General features: G+C 36.3%; 1 protein-coding gene across 1 annotated transcript; it reads right to left on the minus strand.

Moving 5' to 3' along the window:
* Positions 1-18444: 18444 nt before the first annotated feature.
* Positions 18445-20697, minus strand: LOC129244502 (phosphoenolpyruvate carboxykinase [GTP]-like). The gene is made up of 2 exons (XM_054882163.1): positions 20620-20697; positions 18445-20508 (listed from the first exon to the last, which is right to left on the minus strand). Exons 1-2 carry the CDS (start codon positions 20649-20651, stop codon positions 18597-18599), a joined length of 1944 nt encoding a protein of 647 aa, XP_054738138.1. The 5' UTR covers positions 20652-20697; the 3' UTR covers positions 18445-18596.
* Positions 20698-23247: the final 2550 nt, after the last annotated feature.

Raw genomic sequence — 23247 nt, forward strand, 5'->3', positions numbered from 1 at the left:
TTCTTCTACACAAAATAAAACGTATTGCTAGGAAAAAAGTAGACGCATAAATTGAGTCAGCAATTGCAAATGCTTTTTTCATAAGCTTATAAAATCTATAATATAAATATGAATCGCAAAATGTATTGGTAAGCGCATAACTCAACAACGCATGGACAAACCTTAATAATTCTTTTTTTTAAATGTTCCTTGAAGTCCAAGGATGGTTTGTACGGCGAGAAAAATTCGAATAATTTCCGGGAAAACCCTGAAACAGCCCTTTTCTTTTTCCCATACAAATATTGCGCGTTCGTGTGTGTGCGTGTTCGCGTTGGAGGATCTAATGCGTTCACACAAAAGTGATAATATCGTGAACCCGACCAAATTGAAAAGTCAAAAAATGTAAGAGCAATAGATTTAATTGGCCTCGCAATATTCTTTCTTTTGTTTTAGTTTCAGAACGAGTTAAGGAATGATTTCATGCATAAATAATAAATAAAAATAATATAGTTAAGTAAATTCTAAGAATAATCATGCAGGGCTGAACAAATCCAAACATATTTTAAGAATACCAAAAGATAAACATATTTTAAGAAGAACAGAAGATAAACATATGTTAAGAATAACAAAAGACAAATATTATTAATTAATCTAGAAAACCCATGTTTCTCACATGGTGAATTGTATGTTGCCTGTTTCCGTGTTGGAAAACCATCAGATTTATTTGTATATTCACCAGGTAATCAAACAAAAAACATTGTATATCATAAAGCACTACAATAAAAATAAAACAGCTTTTTGTTAATAATTATGATTCACTTGATTTACAATAAAGCGATTAGTGAAAATACTTATATACGTTTTATATCATTATTCTTCATTATATTTTAATAATAATAAAATAAATACCATATGTTAATAATAATATTAATAATAAATAATTAATTATCTCTATGCTTTGTCATTGAAGCACCCACTTTATAAATATTTGTCACCTTTAGGTTCCCACCATCGCTTTAGATTATTTTTCAATCAGGTTTGAACCTTAAGTTCTCTTCTTAGTTTGAAGCCCTCTAGCAAATGTCCCAGTCGGGGTTTTTAGTGGGTCCCAAAAGGGTGGCCAAAGTTCGTGGAAGCGATACTTAGGCCACCCGTGCTGACCCTTTTCTTTAATTCTCCTGAACAGAACCGTCACCATGATGAGAGGGCGGTGTGTGAGGCTCAGCACTGTAAGAACGTCTTAAGGTCGAAATATAAACTGCCACATTCAAAATCTATTTGACAGATCGAAGTCTGTCGGGTCCGCTAGTAGTAAAATAAATTCCTAGTGAAACTGTAAAAAATAATGCTTGTATAGCTTGGGAGTGATTACCTTCTTAATCTGTGTTGCGCTCATGTTATATTAATTCCTGAGGATAGTAAAATGTAAAACTAAATGTAATAGCAAAGCTAAATTGTTTAATTCCTGCTGAAGATCAATGCTTAAGTTAATTTTTCTTGTGAAATTTTAAGGGAATAATCTTATGAAGTTATTATTTTCTTCTTAATTGGCGCGATAACCATTTACGCGGTTTTGGCCGAATTTAACAAAGCGCATCAGTGGTTTCTTTCTCGTGCTAACCGGCGCCAGTTGGACACACCAAATGAAGCCAAGTTCTTCTCCGCCTGGTCCTTTCAACACAGAGGAGGCCCTCCTCCTCCTCTACTACCACCAGCTGGTACCGCATCGAATACTTTCAGAGCCGGAGCGTTTGTATCTATTCGGACGACATGACTCAGACAACGTAGCCGCCGTATGTTTATACGCTGCGCTATGTCCATGTTGTCGTAAAGGTCATATAGCTCATCGCTCCATCGCCACATTCTAAGTGACGCTTCAACGGATATTGTCATCGTCCACGCTTCTGCGACACACGTCAGGACGGGCATGAGGAGAGCCTTGTAGAGAGTTAGTTTTGTTCGTCGAGGACTTTACTACGAGAGAACTTTAATACTCAGTTGCCTACTTAGTCCAAAGTAGCACTTGTTCATTTGCGTAGAAGATATTTTAACAGAATCAGATTTAGGGATTGAAGAGTTACAGAATAATAATTTGAGATTCCAAATAATGTAAATATAATAGAAAAAAAAAAAAAAATAAACTTAACCAAGAGGGGCTATATTAAATATTAAACAATTTTAGTTTGGCAAAGTAATGTTATAAGTCCACAAAACAAAAAATAATTAAATGTTATATTTGTACTCTGTTGTTTTGTTTTAATGTAAATTAAATAACCAATATAGTCAGTTTTTATTATTATTAGCTACTTTGAGTACTTTTGTACTACCTTTAGGCAAGAGGGGGGAAACTTTTTCCCCTCTTTCTCAATTCTTCGTAAACGCAATCCTTTATAAGGGAGTGTCGAAATCCCCTTCTCATTACTTACCTTCTATAAGTTGTTCTGCTCATATCACTTGAATACATTCGCATTGATATTTATCATAGTGCAATAATACAAGGTTTGCCAGAGAGATTATTGTACCCACATTTGGAGTTTTCATATTCTCAATTTTGAAAATATTATTTGAAAAATTAGACAGAGTGAAAAACTATTTAAATATCTGCCAAGCCTGCGTACTAAAACTAATGTCAAAGGTACCTGACCCACTTTGTTTATTACACTATTTATCAAAATATTTTAAATCATTTAGAAAGTGTTGTTTTGATGAGTTTGCCGGAATATCTGTTGCCTTTTAATTACTCTGACAATCGGCTGACGTCCGTCATAGTAAAGCTTATTTAAAGCAGGCCGGGGGTGAAGTTTTTAACTGTCATCCAGCTTGGAGGGGCTGCAAACAATTTCTTTGCATGAGGAATGGCAGTTCAAAACTTTTGGTTTCGTTCAAATATCTTTTGGTCTTAACATTTGAAGACAAGCCTGGTGGAGCCGTTTCCAAGTGTTCGGCAGCGTTTGCTAGGTGTGTTTACCTTGACGAATTCATTCAAGGTGATAACTGTAGTACAAAAACAAAATGAATGTCAAAATCAGGTGATTGTGAATAATGTATATGATAAATATATGTTGCTTTCCATGAATTTTAATCAGAACAGAATCAGAAACAGATTGCTTTAACGTTTAAACCGCCAAAGTGAAAATAAAAAAATGTAATTACTTGGATGTGGAAACGATTGGGAATGAAAGGTTCTAAATTCTGTTCCGCAAATATAGTATAATACTTGTATATAAAATAATCTATTTAAAATGACGTTAGTTCTTATACTTGCTTAAAAATAATATTTGTTCAAAGTTTTCGTTCTTCCAGAATTTTACCTGACATGGAAGGAACTCTTTTACTGGTGGCAGTGGTAGCTATATTACTTTGCTTAAAATATGTCTTCGAAGCTTCTTCAAAATGGAAATTATGAGGCTTTCTAACAAAATCATCATAATTTTGGGTTTTATGATTTTTTGTAAATAAATCTGTATTAGCGTGTTAATGGCTCAACAGATCTTAATTAAATAAACGTTGCAGGAATTTTGAGATAGAAACAGTGTAAGTATGAAGCCAAGCCTGTATGCATGTGAAACGGTAAGTTAATTTACATTTACATATGTAAATCTAATGGACAATTTTAAGTTAAGATGCTGAAGATGTTTTTCGATGATTACCTTCGACTGATTTCCATCTCTGCGTTGCCAGCATCACATATGTATAGTATATTCAATTATCTGTTAACGGTCCACCTCATAATAGCGATGAAACTAAATTAATAACACTATACAAGTTTTCGCGCGATTTTATATTAGCAAAATCATGGTATGAAATCTGGCTCACTAACTCTGACTCTATTCCAAAAAGAGCTAAAACATTTGGTTTTTCTCTGTTTAAAGTAGGTATTAAATAAAATTGATATACAAAAATTAACTATTAATATTGGATCCCTGAGGTGGAAAACAGGTATAAACATTTTGCACTGATTTTTGTTTTTATGTGAGTGTGCGTCTTGATGTTGTTTCACAAATCGGCGCTCAAATTGGTGCGTGACTACCATTCGGGAGTGCGTAAATTCGAATCTCCGTGCATGAACATCAAAGGCTAGACAGTTTTTTCTAATAGCGGTCGACCTTCGGCAGGCAATGGCAAACCTGCGATTGGCAAGCTCCTCATAAAAATCATCTGCCGCTTGGAGTTGGCTTAAAACTGTAGGTACCTCCATTTGTGGAACAACATCACGACGCACACCTCAAATAGGAGGAGGAGCTCAGCCAAACAGCTAAAAGAAGTGTTGTTGTTGTTGGAGTGGTCGAATATTTCCACTGAAATAGTGCTAATTAGTGACCAGCCCCGTTTTACTATCACTGTCTCGTGTGATGATGTGTTTCTTTTTTTTTTTGTTTTTTTTTTTTTGTTTTTCAGATCCATTTCGTGAGGTCCAAGTATATGTTAACAGCAAATCCTTTATGTCTATGTCTGAAATTTCCTTAACCGAAGGAACGGCTGCATGCTTCCCTACTTTCCAATGACCTGTAAGGGTTGCAGTGATGCGTGAGATGTTTGGTTGAGAACATCCTAACAGGTAATTCGTTCTTTGGCTTTTGTATGACGACCATGTGTTTTTTGTTGTAATACATGTAGTTGTTGCTTCCATCATGTTTCGGCTAAAGCATGATAGTGTGAAGCAATGGATGCTTTTAATGTGTTGAGTGAGGTTTAGAGTGCCACCGCATCTGCTAAGTCTAGTGTCGAACCTTTTCTTGCTAGCTCATCCGCTATCTCATTACCCCGTATGTTCCTATGACCGGGAACCCATATCAGAGTGATTTCAAGCCAATGACTTCACTGTAAGACTAGTTTAGATGAAATAGAGTTGGAGTCTAAGGCCTTTATAGCTGCTTGACTGTCTGAGAAGATAGCTACTCTTGCACCAACTTCCTTGTAGAGTTTTAGGGATTTACATGCTTCTCTGATCGCTAAAAGTTCTGCTTGGAACACGCTGGCATAGTCAGGAAGACGAATTGACTTAGGTAAGCTGAGTGGCTTCGAATGGAAGCCAGCTCCCACACCACAGTTCATCTTAGAACCGTCGGTATAGATTTCGATATCACTTTCCCTTTGCTCCATTCGGCTCTCGGTGGAAAACGTACCGTAAAGTCTTTCTTGAAGTTAAGGTCGGGGACTGTGTAGTCCGATCTGTTTTTGAGCTGTAGGAGGATCTTACTGTGACCGTACGACCTTGTTGTCCAGCTTCTTATGTCTCTAAGTCTCACCGCGCTGCAATTGGCGATTGTTTTAATGTGTAGATCTAATGGTAGCAGTTGAGTTAGTAGGTACATTGAGCGCTTCAGTAGAACTGGTGCTAAGTGCTCCTGTAGTTATTGTATTTTGTTCAGCTTAGTTTTGTTGTATTTCTTTTCTGTTGCAGGCCACCAAACTAGTGCCGCATATATTAGTATTGTTCTTACAATGGCTGTGTAGGACCAATTTGATAGTTTTGGTCGGAGACCCCATTTTTTACCTAACATTCTCTTATAGTGTAAAGTGCTATATTCGCTTTCTTTACTCTGTACTCTGTACTTTGGACTTCCAGCTGATTTTGGCTGAGGATAACACCTACTTAGGTAGTTTGCCTGTTGGGTTAGCGTGAGACTAATGCCGTTTAGTTTTGGGGGATTAAAGTTTGGCACCTTAGTTTTCTTAGTGTATTGCATAAGCACTATGTCGTCCACGTACGCCACTACTTTAATTCCCTTTCGGTTGGGAAATGGTTGGGATATTGTTGACAACTAGTAACCACAGCAGAGGGGATAAAACTCCTCCCTGAGGGGTTCCCCTGTTGACAGAGCGTTTTACCGTGCTGCTGCCTACCTCACCTATAATTATTTTAGTTTTAAGCATGTTCTCTATCCATTTGTTGAGACCTATGTCTGTGCCTAACATATAATATTAAGGACCTCAACTATGGATCTTGTGCTTACATTGTTAAACGCCCCCTCTATGTCGAGGAAAGCGACTAGTGAGTATTGTTTGTATTCTATGCTCCTATCAATCGTACTCACAACCTCATGAAGAGCTGTCTCTGTGGATTTTCTTTTGAGGTAGGCAAATTGGGATGATGAGATGGACATCCAACAATCGCTCGAGAGTTTTGGATAAGCTATCATGACCGCGTCTACCAGCTTTGGGGATAAAAAGCACCTTTACCCTCCTCCAGCTTTTTGAAATATGCCCTAGCATAAGGCTTTTTTTGAAAAAGACCTCCAGCCACGGAATCGTCGTTTCTTGAGTGTTCCACAGCATGGCAGGGAATATCCCATCTGGGCCGGCTGCTTTGTATGGCTCAAAGTTTTTCATCGCCCATAGAGTTCTATCTTGGGATATGATGCGGTTGATTGTATTGGATGACAGGTTGGTCGTTTGAAAACTGTTACTATTGTTCTCAATATATTCTGTTTTACCTGGAAAATGTGTGTTTATAAGATGCTCTAGTGTATCGGCTGAGGATTTTGTCCATTCTCCATCCTCTTTCCTCAAAAAGGAAGGACAGGAGTGTTTTTTGGATAAGAGCTTACCTAGTCTAGCCGTATCTTTGGAAAGTGTGCCAGTTTGTTCATCTAGGGTTTCTATATGGGATCGGTTTCTCAAGCTTGAGATTGATTTAGAAGAGAATCCAACTATGATCCGAAAAGGATTTCTTGTCGGATACCCTCCAATTTGTGACTATTTGGGAGTTATTGTTTGTGCTTAAATTAATGTCTAAGACCTCTTCCCAGCCTGGAAAGTTTTCCGAGCTCGGGAAAGTAAAGGTTGGGGTGGCCACTACATTGCATATGTCGAGGTTAGTATTTAATAAGAATTCAAAAAGTGACTTATCTCTTTCATTCGTCTCCGAACTGCCCCAGAGCTCGTTTTTGGCGTTTGCGTCGCAGCCCATCAAAAGTTTGTCCGTGTTGCGGTGCCCCAGAGCCAATAATCGGAATCAGTTCCCCAGGAATCATGAAGTGGATCAGCGATTATGTAGGCAATCTGCATAAAGAGCGATGGTCCGGTTTAGAACGCTGCAGAACTGCAAAGTGTTTTGTGACAAATCCGAACAGAAAACTGTCAAACTTTCTACCAAAACTAAGAAGGAAAGACATTCAGTTGATGGTCGGTATCATAACAGGACACAACCCATGAGGTCAGCACTTTTCTCCTTCCATCCTTGACTATCCACCCCCTTTCCAGAGCTTTAAATACAATGGGCTTTTCAGCCTGAGTGTATTAGGAGCCACCAAATCTCTTGGTGCTCCTTGGCTCGACCTTTTCAAATTTAAATTTCAATAAACATTTTAAAATTAGAAGTGTGCTATTTCTCTGTCCATGGCTGTACCTATATTATAATTTTACATTGGCATCTACGAACATCCCAAGAATGAATAGTTTTTCACAAAAAATATCAAATTATTTTGTTCTGTAGTTAAATTTAATTGTTCACATATGTATGTATATTCATTTGAAGAATTTTGAATCAATTGTACTTATGTATATATTCCTTTCTTTCGCGCTATAAATATGCATGCGATTACTCAAACAAATCGACCTCTTCGGCAGAAAGAAATAGAAGAATGAAACTCAGTATAATCTGGTTAAAGTGTAAATATCATATAAGCCACCGTTTATATATGTATGAGTGTATAAGAAGTAGGTATGTATGCATTATATTTGCCAGCTATGAAACACATTTACATACATAGGTATGTATGTATTATAAACAGTTCATAACACTTTAACCTTCTCGTTCAGCGGTTTGTTAGCCGAAGCCAATCGTTTGCCTATGCTACTTACAGCAACAGTTCTGTCGAAGAGGACCAAGGGCAATAGTGAAAATGTCTGCATGTATATATACAGCAAATTCACTCTTACACATAAATATATATTAATGTGCATCCCTACAGGAAAATTTGAACAAGTGAAATGAATTCCTGGTGCAGCATTGGTTTTATATCGTTCATTGTCCACCACTTCACTACTCATAACACGAGGCCTCGTGAGTTAATTTGTTCGTATAATAACTCATTATGTCACTTTTCAATTACATCTTTATACATATATGTAGATCTTCTTTGTTTCATAATTTCCATGCCAGTGGGTATCGACGCGGGACCAACCGAAAGATAGTCACTCACATCACTCGGATATTAAAGTCGCCGTTGAATAATAATAAAATAATAGATTACCATATTTATAAAATTTAATTTGTTCTGCTCCACATTAGTACCAGCTAGCTGCATACATTAAAAACAGGACCAATTCTAAAGAAGCAAATCAGTTTGACGCTGGGTGATTTTCTTCTAGGGTTTGCATCTAAAAGCAAATATAATATAATACTAACATTTGTATATTTAACTCAGATCTTGTTTCATCTCCGACCCTTAGTCAATTCTCAAGATCCGGGAGCCAGGGGTCATTTTGACCTCATCATTTCATGCCGACTGATTTTAATACTGAAGGCAGACGCTATCCAATGGATAACGAAACCAACCGTCACCTGGTCCAGATGCTGCGAAACGTGTCGAAAAAATTTTTATAACAACTCATTTAATACCGACCTAAATGTCAACAATAAAAAAAAATAGTCAGCTGCGCCGTAGAGGGGAAAAAATACGTCAGCTGAACAGGCGAACTTGTAAAATAAATTAAAAAGTAAAACTACTTGTGCCGATTGAAATTTTTTTACATAATGTTGGACCCACATGAAAATATAATAATGATGGTCAGCTGCGTTTATAGCGGTGGGAAGACCGTCAGCCGAAGCAAGAATGTATCATTGCGTTAAGTTGATGTATTTTCCCCCCCTCTACGGCGCAGCTGACTTTTTTTTATTCTACTAAATGTCAACAGTACATAACAAAAATTTCAGCCGGTATAAAATGAGTTGGTAGAAATTTTTTTTCGACACGTTTCGTACCCTCTCACAATCACACCCACCACGGGAGCGCCAGCAGACGTTCACTTTCGTTATTCATGAAAGCTAAATCGTAAGTATAGTCAAAAATTTAACGGCATAAAAACGCTGTCCAAAATCGACCCCTGGCTCCCGGGCTGAGACTTTCGCCCTCATTAGCAAATATTGTCCTTTCACGCTAAGCAAACACCACTTCTGTTTTACTAACTAATAAGCAGCCACAAAAGTAACAAGTGAGCGAGCAACAAGTGCTATGAGAAATTTATGTTAACTTTCTCAAAAAAACGAAAAAAAAAACAATCACAATTACAGCTACAAACCCACCCTATCGGAATGTCATAGTATATACACATGTTACACATGTACATACTTGTTACAATTTTTATCATTGTGCCAGACCATTCTTGGTGTTGCTCTCTCCATCTACTAATTCTCTTGTATCACAAATATTTCTTCCGCATTGTCCGATGGTCGATTAACTTTGATAATTTACTGCTCGTCTAATGAATATTACGGTGGGTGGAATCAATATTTATCTGCATATACATACATATGCATATAGACACACACATACATACACAAATATATGCTTGTGCATATGGATGCACGGATATCTCGAGTTTTAATTATGTGATTCATGAATTTTTTGACAGCTTAATAAAATATTTATTCTAAAAAAATTATAATATTACTTGCCACCAATATACATATGTGCATATGCAAATAACCAGCACGAAAAGTAATTTTACCCAGCTTCTGTCATTTTATTAAAGCCCGCAGCACACTTGCAAGGAACGCTCGCGCTTAACTCATGCAGTTAATGAGATGTTTTCAACTACGCTGCCAAAGCAAAACTACGTTTTTTTATTTGGACTTTCCATTTGCTTGAATGCGAAATTCTCTACTAACAGCTATGTTGAATGCGTGCTTTACTCTCAATAACAAGATGCTATCACTTAAAAAGCTCTTTGGCACATATTTGTGTGCAAACTTTTAGTTATGTTTTGGCTTTTACAAGCTTTATTTAACTTGCAGCACAACAAAACGAGTTTCGTACACTTATCTACTTTTCGAACATCATTTGTTTTCTGAAGGGATGAAAAAGAAATTCACGAACAAATTTTAATATTCAAACCATCAGTTCTGGAATTTAGGGCTCCTTGAAAATTCAGATATTCTTTTTTGCACGAACTGCATCTAAGCATAAAATCCGTGTGTACGGAAGTATGTATCAGAGGCTATATCGTGTAAAAGGTGCCAAAATAGACAATATTATGAACATCATGATGTACGACTATTTAACTCATTATGGAGTATAGCAAAACAATATGAGGAGGCATGTGAATCACAAAGTTCAATGAAAATAAAAAAAATCTTCGGGTTCTGAAGATTTGCCTTTGTACATCCAAGTAACCCTCCTCCAACGCAGACAATAGGTCGTTGTAGGTTCCTATTCGAAAAAAAAATTGTTTTTATCTTTTATTTAAGATATTTTTCCATTTATTCAATTCATAACAACATAAATTAATACCAATTCATTTATTTAAGCAACACAAAACAAAATAAACAATAAACTTAACAATACACTAGAATATTCTTTTTGTTGCATCCTTTCATAGATCGTGGATTTAATGATAGGTTAATAAACATTGGCGTGGTCATGCAATCACCTGATGCATTACTGCAAAATAACAATGTTATTCGGTCCTTAGAAACCTTACAGCCAGGTGCTGTTTTTTCGTTTTTCGAAATAAAAATTCTTGACGGCATTTCTTTCCACCATAAATCTGTCTCACCAGCGTTAAATATTTGATGTGGTAAATAATCATGTTCTTTATCAATTTTTGCGAACTCTTCTGGATATTTATTCGCTGCATCAGCATCTGCGGATGCTCTTTCACCCTGTATTTTTAATTGTGTGTGTCGGTTTTTGAATTTTTCAAACCATCGTTTGCTAGCCACGAATTTATGGCTGTTGTCCTGTTTCCTTTAAATAATTGAATATTTTTAATTCTTTCTGCTTTATTACATTTCCATCTAAGGGTAATCGTTTTTTTGTTATATTTTCTATGCACACCATTAGCGCTTGTTCCATTATCTTTGCTCTTGGACGAGAAGTGATTTTTGCGAGAGAAAATTTGCGTTGTAACTTTGTCGTTAATTTGAAAATCTCGTTGTACGAGTAGGAGTACCGCGTTAAAGAAAATTTTCCGCATTTTGCGAACCGCGTTGTAGCGAAACCGCGATATAGAAGTACCGTGTTAAAGGAGGGTTACCTGTATAATTACCAATTTCAAAATATCACCATTTTTGGCCTTTACATGAAAAATCAGCTAAATGGCTATGTTTTTTCTTTATTTTTATTTATTTATAATAATATTTATTATTTATTTACAATAATATCTATTTTTTCTCTTAAGAAATTTATTTAGTCAGAACATATGTAAATGAAAAAATTAATTTAAGTGAGTTATAGAAAAGAAACTAAAAAGTTCGACCCAAATTGGGGGACATCAGAATTCGTTTTAGAGGTATGGTTCCTTCGGCAAAGTTTCTTATTTTGATCCCTAGAATATGATTTTCAGTAGCAATGGGCGATTTTTTTGCCCCCCACAAAAGACACTAAAAGTTCGACCCAAATTGGGGACATCAGAATTCGTTTTAGAGGTATGTTTCCTTCGGCAAAGTTTCTTATTTTGATCCCTAGAATATGATTTTCAGTAGCAATGGGCGATTTTTTTGCCTCCCCACAAATCGACCCGGCCTACTGTATATGTTTTATTTATTTGAGGTTATGTGAAACCGCTACTATCTACAAAATGAAATAAAATATTTGCGGCTTACAAAGTTTTGGAAAAATTAATGCGGTGTTTCAGGCTCGACTCTCAAATATTATCATTACATTTAAATGTCACTTCATACGTATCAAATCAGAAATCAGCTAAGACTTTTTGCATCACAACAACAATATAGTGAATGGCTTAGTTTAACGTACATATGTGCTTTGTGCTAACACCCGGTCCTAGTGTGGCGTTCTCAATAATAGCAGTGCGGCATATTGCAAAGTTTGGACTATTTATTTATTTTGTATGAGGGTTTCTTGCCCATTAAATTTTTGGTATAGTATTATGCAAGTTTAAGGTGACTCAAAAGAATATTTGCTTTTTGATACGTTTTTTTTATGTTACTGTTTTGTTTATAACTGATTGATTAATTCAATCAAACGCATATGCAGAGGAATGAATAAATTTTTTGGCAGGTTCTGCTAGATTCAAACTATTCAAACATTCATTTATGGATTTATCTCCATAAACCATGTCAATCTCAGCACGTTCATCATCAATCAACATTTCTATTAGGACGCTCATTAGGCTCAAATAATGTTGTTTAGCTTTAAAAGGATTATGAATTTGGCGAAAAAAAATATGTTTTCTGATAACCAAACGAAAAAACGAAACTCAGTATTTTCATGGTATCTCTAGCTCTAAGACATAATCATCACTATATAAATAAGCTGTACCAACCAAAGCAATAGTCAACACTACATTTGATTAGCAATAAGCATAACCAAGGCGAATCTGTTAAAGCTAGATTGATTTATTAAAGGTCTATCTATCGGTAGATTAGCTGATTTTTTTTCTTTTGCCGTGTGCATCCGGATTTCAGCATAAAATTAAATGACGAAAAGCCGTTCGATTCCCACCGTCGTCATATGCTTTAAGCTTCTACTTCACGGCTGTATAACATAGTTCATCCTTTTGTTTTTTTACTTTGTTTTGTCGTTAGATTTATAATGTGCACGACTTGTTGTTGGTTTAGTGCAACCACCTTTAATAAATGCGCTTTGGCCATAACCGTAACAGTAGTTATCAATTGAATTTTCGCCGAAACCATTGATTGCTGATTTTTTACACTTACCGAGATATTTTTATGTTTTTTATTTATAGTTATAAAAAAGAAATAAATAATTGGCGCGTACACTTCTGTTAGGTGTTTGGCCGAGCTCCTCCTCCTATTTGTGGTTTGCGTCTTGATGTTGTTCCACAAATGGAGGGACCTACAGTTTCAAGCCGACTCCAAACGGCAGATATTTTTATGAGGAGCTTTTTCATGGCAGAAATACACTCGGATGTTTGCCGTTGCCTGCCGAGGGGCGACCGCTATTAGAAAAATGTTTTTATTAATTTTGCTTTCACCGAGATTCGAACCAACGACCTCTCAGTGAATTCCGAATGGTAATCACGCACCAACCCATTCGGCTGCGGCGGCCGCATTTATAGTTATAGCATCATTTATTTAGTTAATTAAAACAATCAGGTGTACAGATTTATTTAAATTTGTTTGTTAAAAAAACTTCTTTTTTAATATCTTTTTTACAATCTTCCGTATTTATATTAACTTAATCTATCTTTCCGTTTTTATTTACAATTGTTTTTACCATTTTAAAACTCTTTCTCACGCCTCATCCACAATTATTTCCTTGTAAACATCATTTTCCACTTCAATGTGGGCACACTTACATATATATTCTATCATTCTTGGATAGCATCGTTAATCTTCAATTACAGGTTACAAACCGGTTACGAATTCTCCGGCAATTTTCTTTGTTGATGATGACTAGAATGCGCCTCGCCCAAATGTGTTGCTTTAATTCATGTAAAATTTTGGTAATATTACATAATATAATATTTCAGACAGGCAGTAATATTTCATAATAAAGCATGGTTCATATACATATTTATGTACATAGATATTTGCTCAAAACCTTGCATACAAATAAATTCAAGACCCAAAGTAAAGATCACTTAAATTAAACGGGTTTTAGTATTTCTTTGTTAAATTACAAAAAAAAAAAACGAAAATAGTAAATTTTGAAATTCTACAAGTACTGTGGGCAAAAAGTAAGGTAAATTTATTGGTCAAACTTCGCGGGATTAAAATTTCGCTCTAGTTATTTTTTTCATGAATTAGCAACACTGTTAATAATATCTGGGCCAACTTTCATGTGAATGTCATTATCAGTAATATATTTACGCTTGTGTTTACCAAACGACCAAGAGTGCATTTTTCGATTTTTACAATGTCCGATTTGATTGAGCAGAGAAGTGCCATCAAATTTTGTTTGCGGAATGAAATTTCGGCTGCGGAAACGTTTAGCATGCAGAAGGCATTTGGTGATTCGACCATGTCGCAGAAGAATGTTTATAAGTGGTACAAAGACTTCAAAGAGGGTCGAGAACATGTTGATGACTTGGAGCGCTCCGGAAGACCATCGACGTCAACAGATGACCAACACGTCAAAAAAGTGAAGGAGTTAGTGCTCAAAAATCGTCGGTTGACTGTTAAAGACCTTACTGATATGATCGGAATATCAGAAGGATCTGTGAAAACCATTTTGAAAGACCATTTGGGCCTACGAAAAGTCAAATCTCGTTTGGTACCGAAAACTCTCAATTTCTTGGAAAAAAGTCGTCGCGTTGATGTGTGTGAAACAATGCTTTCAGACTATCAGGACAAGCTCAAATGCATCATTACGGGAGACGAGACTTGGATTTATGCTTACGACCCTGAAACAACCGACCAATCAAGCGAATATCGTGCTAAAGGCGAGGCCAGACCGAAAAGAGCACGTCAAAGTCGTTCAAAAATAAAGGTCATGATGACAGTTTTTTTCGATTTTCGTGGTGTGGTGCACTATGAATTCCTTCCACCTGGCCAAACTGTTAATAAGGAATATTATTTGAGCGTTATGCGTCGTTTACGTGAAGCAATTCGTCTAAAAAGACCAGAATTATGGGCCAACAACTCTTGGTTTTTGCATCACGATAATGCACCGTCTCACACTGCACTCGTTCTTCGTGGCCATTTCGCCAAAAATTCCACACATATCGTTCCGCAACCACCGTATTCGCCTGATTTGGCTCCGTGGCTCCGTGTGACTTCTGGCTATTCCCAAAACTCAAGAGACCACTCCGGGGAACGCGTTTCGAGTCGATTGAGGAGATAAAAGCTGAATCGAAGAAGGTGCTGATGGCTATACCGGAAATGGACTATTTGGCATGTTTCGGGGATTGGAAAAATCGTTGGCATAAGTGTATTTCATCGAGAGGGGATTATTTTGAAGGGGATGAAATTGATTTACAAGAATAAATAAAGATTTTTCATTTTACAACCAAATTCACCTTACTTTTTGCCCACAGTAATATTGCAATAGTTTGCATTGTGCTTTGATTGCGAGCGAGTTGCAAATAGGGAATATTAAATTAGTAAAATATAAGTTTACATTACTAGTACTATTTGTTAAACATATACCTCTGGGGATTTCTGAATATCAGCTATCGCAAATATAAAGATTATAAAAGGCTTAACTAGCAGTAGTCTAGTCACAAAGCTCTAATAAATAATACAAACACTGAGGCCGAAAGATAAGACGGCAAGAGATAATGTCAAGAACCAAAGTTGGTAGAACCAAAGTGAGTGCCTTACTGTTGAACTCATCGCAAAAATTTTGACACAGCGTTGTTTTAAGAGGAAATTCAGAATTAAAAAAATTGTATACCCAGAGACAGGAGTTAATCAGTTGTGCACATAACCATCTCACACAAATTCAGTTTATGTAAAAGTTTTTTGTAAATTTATTTAATACTAAATATATTTAACATATTATTTTAAAACACATTGCTGAAATAAATTGAAAATTGTCGAATTAGTTACTTGAATAAATATTTTTTATACTAATTTATTGAATTTAAATTAAATGTATATTAATTCATTTCTTTATCTGACCGTAATCGCTTTAAGTATGGCCTTCATTTGGTATTGCTACTGCTACTGAATAAAAAATTGAAAAACAGAGATTTATTACCTGAATAAGAGTAAGATTTAATGTTTAATTGCAACCGCTTCAGCCCATTATAATTTAGTTGGGCCTTGATATTATTTTACCTTCCCTTTATCAAATATATTTTGTGACCGTACATACTTAACTCTGTTTGTTTTTTGTTTGTATCAAATAACTCGCGACAATTTTCAATCGAGCGTTTTCTAGCGCAACCAATTGGCAGCCTTGTATTCAAATTAAAAAATATACTTATATATTTTGAAATTTTCTCATTATCATTAAATTCATTAATTGAATTTATGACTACATTGGTTTTCATGTTTAATAGTTTGCTATTTTCTATTTTTCACTTTTGACTTTGCTTTTCATTTCATCGCATTATTGTGGGATGCTCCATATAAATTGTATGGGTATGTGGCATTTTTTATGTTTGACGCGGCAAGAATAACAGTTGTTTATCTCTGTACTCGTATTTGTTGACAAAAGCAAGGAACAATAAACGATTTCAACACTTAATGTACAGGCCCAATGCAAGCTGGCTTTGCTTGCTTTGCTTCGTTAACTGCCAAATGGCAGCTTTGCTTGAAGCGTTTGAGGTATGGCGTAGTTTCAAGTAGTAGTTCAATGTTCTATTTGCTGCGCTTTTGACATTAGGGATTAAACACCCCTGTCTTTCATTTAATTTGATTTGGTTTAGCTTCATTATTGAATTTTTTTTAAGACCGAGTGGAAGCAAATCCCATTACTGCTAACAACTCAAAGCGGTAGTTAAAAAAATTTTTTTTGAGGTCACCTCTGTAGTTGAGTAGTTGTAAAGAAGTTGGAATCGACAAGAGCGCTACTTGCGAAATTATTCAATTGTATGAATTTTAACAAGTAGGCGAGTGATAATGCGGAAACAACAAAGGAAAAAGCACCGGAAAAATCTAAAGAAATGCTTGGTTTTTATAAGTAATGGGGGTAATTAACGCAGCTGTTACCTGCCGCAATTATTATATATATATAATTGGAGCGTACACCCTATTTGGGTAAATGGCCGAGCTCCTACTCCTGTTTGTGGTGTGCGTCTTGATGTTGTCCCACAAATGGAGGGACCTACAGTTTCAAGCCGGCTCCGAACGGCAGATATTTTTTATGAGGAGGTTTTTCATGGCAGAAATACACTTGGAGATTTGACATTGCCTGCCGAGGGGCGATTTTTTTTTAATTTTGGTGTTTCACCGAGATTCGAACTTACGTTCTCTCTACTCTCTGAATTCCGAATGGTAATCACGCACCAACCCATTCGGCTACGGCGGCCGCCCCAAATATATAAAAGTAGAAAAGGGTTCAAAGCCATTATGATAGGCGTTTTATTTTACATTTTTTTCTATTAAAAGAAAAAATTGCAATATGTTTTCACAGCTTCTAGTTAACATTATGATTCAAATGTTTATTATGCATTATTGAATATGGCTAGCATCTCTATTTCCTTTTACGAATCATCTGATTGTTATGACAGCGTTCGAAGCGCCCATTTGGCCATACAAGTTTTCAAAGCAAAGCAGAGCAAGAACAGTAAGCAAAGCCAGCCTCCTTTAATTTCCTTGTTTTTTCGCCCGCAACCTATTACATAGTAACTCGCTTCCTTTTTTCCGCACTGAATTCTTTAGCCAGTGGCTCTTATAAAAGTTTTCAATTCATCTTTGTGCCGTAAGCAAAGAAATATAACACAAGTAAAAATCAGGATACAAAACATGAACAACAGCTTTGTATAAATTACATGCGAACATAAAAGTAACAGTATTTTCACAAACATATGTTGAGTCCGTCTAATTCAACGAATTCGCCCGTAATATGTTCTAACCGTTAAGTGTTGATAGCTTTCTTAACAATATTTTGTGGTAACTTTTAATAATAACAGCAGTTGACGGTTTGCTGGTTATTCTGACACTTGGCAAATGATGATATTACAAAAGAAAAATCCGGGATGTGTTTACAAAAAACGAAGATTGTGTTGGTGATATACGAAAAAAATTAACCAATTACACTTTGTTGCCGTCTAAACAACAACTAATTGGAAGAGTGTGTGAATATGCGTGAAATTGTCGTGCAAATTTCGGAAACCTAGAAAATCTAACATCTTTGGCTGCTTTGCCACTTGGAACATTCAGGACGAATTCTGCAAGATCACTAACACAATCTCTATTTTTTGTAAACACGTCCCTAGTGACATCAGCCCATCACCTGATTCTGTCAAATTCGCTGAGAGCCGGATAACGGTCTGTTATTGGCCACACCTTCTTTATTCTTTTTACCATGCGTGGCAGCCCAAGCTTCCCTCATAATTTTCTTTTTTACCATAGTTAAAGAGAAACGCTGGTAAATCTATCATCCTAAGAATCTCCCAAGTGAGGTGACAGCCGAAGCTCCTCTCAGAATTTTCACCATAATTAAAGGGGAAACCTGGTAAATCTATCATCCTAAGAATCTCCCAAGTGACGTGACAGCCGAAACTCCTTTCAAAATTTTCTTTTTCACCATAGTTAATGAACAAACCTGGTAAATCTATCATCCTTGTTTCTTTTCGTTCGACATTCCATCGGTATGTATATTGGTTGATCTCACATAAAATTGTTCAAACTCTAGTTAGTAGTACTTTTAGTAGTATTCATTCAACGATAGAACTCAATAAAAAAAGAGTTTGTCATTTTGTTTATTTCAAATGCATTATATGGCATATACGTTTATTATTCTTTTTAATCCAATAGCTTAACATAAGTTAAAGGAATGGAATTTACAATGTAATCCTTATTAATATTTTATTCTAAGTATGTGCATACATATATTTATAAATAATAAAAAGTACGTTTAAAGTTTTGCGATGGCATCTTGTAGCTGATTTAATTCATTGTAAATTTCTTGAGGCAAATCTGAACCTATTTGCGATTCAAAGTAGTTACGTATTACTGCTGCCTCTTCCAACCAGAACTCCTTTGGCAAAGAGAATAATTCATCGTAATCGATTTGTTGTTTCATACTCTCCAAATTAAGATCGCCTTTGGCCGGTATTCTGCCAATCGCAGCGTCGGTGTAGCAATTCTCTCCGTTGCAACGACGCAAGACCCAATCCAAAACTCTCGAATTGTCACCATAGCCAGGCCAAATAAATTTTCCGTTGGAGCCCTTGCGGAACCAGTTAACATGGAAAATCTTTGGTACTTTTCCACGGTTTTCCATACTTAACCAATGTTGCACATAGTGACCAAAGTTGTAACCGAAAAATGGACGCATAGCAAAGGGATCATGCATAATTACTTTGCCTTTATGCTCCGCTGCAGCAGTTGATTCACTGCGCATAGCTGCCCCAATAAACACTCCATGAGCCCAGCTACGCGATTCATATATTAAAGGCACTCCAGCGGGGCGTCGACCGCCAAAAAGAATTGCACTGATTGGAACACCTTGTGGATCCTCCCAATGTGAATCAATAATAGGACATTGCCCAGCTGGAGTACAGAAGCGGGAGTTAGGGTGCGCGGCTGGCGTGCCTGATTCCATGGTCCATGGTTTACCGAGCCAATCAGTTACTTTTACACCAGGTGATAGACTGCTCTCCATACCTTCCCAGTACACACCTCCATCTGAAGTGTAGGCTACATTTGTGAAAATAGTATTCTTGAATATTGTAGCCATGGCGATCGGATTTGTTTCAACTGAAGTACCGGGAGCAACACCGAAGAAACCATTCTCTGGATTTATCGCACGTAATACACCTTCATTATCGAATTTCATCCAAGCGATATCATCACCAACACATTCCACCTTGTAGCCTGGGAGTGTGGGATTTAACATAGCAAGATTTGTTTTGCCACAAGCTGAGGGAAATGCAGCAGTGATATATTTCTTATCGCCCTTTGGATTGGTAATACCCAAAATAAGCATATGCTCTGCTAACCAACCTTCACGTTTGGCGATAGTACTTCCAATTCGCAGTGCAAAACACTTTTTCCCAAGAAGAGAATTTCCGCCGTATCCCGAACCGTAAGAAACTATCAAATTTTCACACGGTTTATGTAAAATTATTGTACGCTCTGGATCGCATGGCCATGAAGGCATCTCAGTAACACCATTTGAAGGTGTACCAACCGAGTGTAAAGCACGTACAAACTCCTCCTGTTTCCATAGGTGCTCTAGAACTGGAGTACCCATACGAGCCATAATACGCATAGAAGCGACGACATATGGTGAGTCCGTAATTTCAATTCCGATCTTAGAAAGTGGTGAGCCTATAGGGCCCATACTAAAGGGTACCACATACATAGTGCGATCCTTCATACAACCAGGGAAACGTTCTTGAATAGCTTGATCGAAACCAGATGGAGAAATCCAATTACCCAGCGTCCCTTTCACACCAATCTTCGGGGTAGGTATGGTGTCATGTTGGTGTTCAGTACAAATAAAAGTGCGCGATTCGACACGAGCAACATCTGCGGGGTTGGTGCGAGCCAACCAACAGTTTTCATACTTTGGAAGTGGAATAATGGTTCCGTCATCCAACATTATCCTCACTAGCATTTTATTTTCCATTTCGGAGCCATCACAAATATGCACTTGATTAGGTTGGCAAAGTGCTACGGATTCCTCCACGAAGACCTTGGCTAACGGTGGAAGACTAGAGACAGTACCGTAGGAAACATTTGTGCCACGAATATGACTATACAAGCCACAATTAGTTTGCTGGCTCTTATTTTGTTGCGGTATAGAGCAGTTGTCAAGGGGTCTGGAATAAACAAAACACAATAGTATCACAGATATGCATATAAATATGTACAAATGTATGTATGTATGAGCATGCATGTATACACAAAATAGTACTTATCAAAGTACTTACATATCCTTGGGTTGTTCAATTATCTCAGGCATTTTTGATTTTGTAGAATTAGCTTTTTCTTAATGTAAACTTTAAATAAAATTAATTAAATAAAATATTTAGCTTTATTGCTATGAAAAATCACAATTTTTATCACAAATTTTATAATTTATTTTGCTATAATTTTTGATTTCATATGTTTCTCCAAAGCTTTTTGTCAAAACTTAATTTGCTTCTCAGACCACTGACTTTTTGTTCACTTGATCTTTCCATTTACTCTAGGCACGAGTAACTGATGGCTTTCTGCTAGGCGTTTCACGCTTTTATACTCGACAACTAGCGCGAGTGAGTAGGCCAGAAAAGAACTTGTTATCTGCATTATGTACAATAAACACACCCGAACCGAGACTCGTTCCAACAATCGCGGCATAAACAGGCCTCCACATAGCTTTTTGTTTATGTTTTTGCAGCTGGTGGAGTCGGCGTACACCAAAATAAACGCCATACATAAATTCGTAGTAAAACTGTGTTATCTCGCTGCTCGATCATTCTCCGTGGCGAGCAAAATATAATATAAAGACGTACGAGTATGTTCGTACGTGTTTACAAAACGGCATGCGTTCTCGTGCTATTCAAATAAAATAAATAAATACTTGTTGGCTGAAATTTGGAGGCTCGTCTATGACAATCTAGTTATTCTGGTTTTTGTTCTATCAGAGCGATTTATTTTGGCTTGTGTGTAAGCGCATACATAAATACATATATGCTTTTATCAGTATTTAAGATGGTCATTGTATTAGTGCCTCAGCTGGATTTTTTGTATTGGTGTGCCTTTGGTATTTTTTTTTTTCGTAATTTCCCAAATGTGACGCGATCGTTTCGCATAGCAACAGGCAAATACTTCTTAAAGTCGCTAAAGTATAACAATCTTGAAAAGGCCAGAAGAAAAATAACAAAGCGATGTTTATTTCAGAAATAGTATTGCACTTTGCGTGCATGTACAGTGTCTGCGCAGGGATGGGTACGTAAACATACACATTATTTTGAGAAGGCAATTAATTGAATTTGATTTTATCCCGCAAGAATGATAGAATACAGCTTAGTAATATTATGATTTGTGAGATTTGAACTAAATTAACTAATGAAAACGAAGAGCCGCGTGTTAAATTGTCAAAGCACAAATTAATATAAAGTCTCCAATTTGCGTTTTGATCCGGATGACTCCGTGACAAGAATTTCTGTTTGTGTACAATTTCTTGTGTTTAGAAGCTTTTATCGCTTTCGCCTTCCTTTTCATAAACAAGTAATTCCCATTCATTTTGTTGTTTATGGTACAAATGGAGCCTTTGTCTTTATAGGGAATTCGGAAGGCGCAACCTTGCATTCTATCATCCCTGGACCGTACCTATACAAGAATATTCTATTCACCTTAATACCTGCATACATATGTATGTACATCTGCTCGTGCATACTTTCGCACACAAAGGTTTATTTATTCTCCATCATTTTAGGTGTTAGGCCGACCTCCTCCACCTATTTGTGGCGTGCGCCTTGATGTTGTTCCACAAATCGTCCCTCCAGCTTTAAGCCCACACCGAACGGCAAATATTTTTATAAGGAGCTTTTTCATGGCCGAAATACTCTCGGAGGTTTGCCATTGCCTGTCGAGCGGCGACCGCTGTTAGAAAAACTTTTACTTCATTTTGGGGATTCACAGTGTTTCGAACCTACGTATTCCGAATAGTAGTGACGCACCAACCCATTCGGCTACGTCGGCCGAACATACATATGTACATTAAATTTAATGTCGCTTCAAGTTTGTATGTACATACGTATGCCATCAGTTCGAACTCCAACCTTCTCTTTTTTAGTAACAACATGAAAAATATGCCAAGTGGGGTGTCGTTTATTACCAGTCATAGCAGATTAATCCAGATGAAACTTATTTTTTTCTTTATTTAATATTTTCCATTGTTTCCTGGTTATTTCGTCTTCATATTCAATTTAATAAGGTTTGTTTTTACTATGAGGGTTGGGATATTATTAGATAAATATATTTGAGATTGTGAATTTGGATTCAGAATTTATATGTATGTTGTATTTTTTCCGAATAGATCAGAGTTTTTATGTTTAGTAGTCATTTTTCGGCTTCTTTCCATTAACAGCTTTTTTTGTTTAGTAAGCCTCTTTCATAGAACGCTTCTGATTACGTAAATATCTACATACATACATTCTTATACTTATAGTAGAATACGAGTGTGTATATAAACGACATACATGCGTTTAATACATGCAGACATTTGTATGTATAAGTATTCATGTTATGAAAATAGGTTGTTTTCAGTTTCGCTATTCATACATCAGATAAGAATAATCAAACCGATAGATTATGACTTTGTTTTTTACCAATTATTTTTGGAATCTACATTTTTTTACTAATATTTTTAGAACAATTGAGCCGATTGGTTTCTTTTATTACCAAATTGTTTCCTTTTTTGCTTTCATGAAAATAAAATTTCGTCTTCCATCCGTATAAAATACCAAAAAAGTTATTAACTTCTAACAAGCCGGTTTAGTTAGTTATCAGTTCTAGTATGCATGTACATATGTATGCAAATAAATGTATACTCATATGTATAATACAATACG

The sequence above is a fragment of the Anastrepha obliqua genome, chromosome 4 (genome assembly GCF_027943255.1).
Source record: "Anastrepha obliqua isolate idAnaObli1 chromosome 4, idAnaObli1_1.0, whole genome shotgun sequence".
In the NCBI taxonomy this organism is placed as follows: domain Eukaryota; kingdom Metazoa; phylum Arthropoda; class Insecta; order Diptera; family Tephritidae; genus Anastrepha; species Anastrepha obliqua.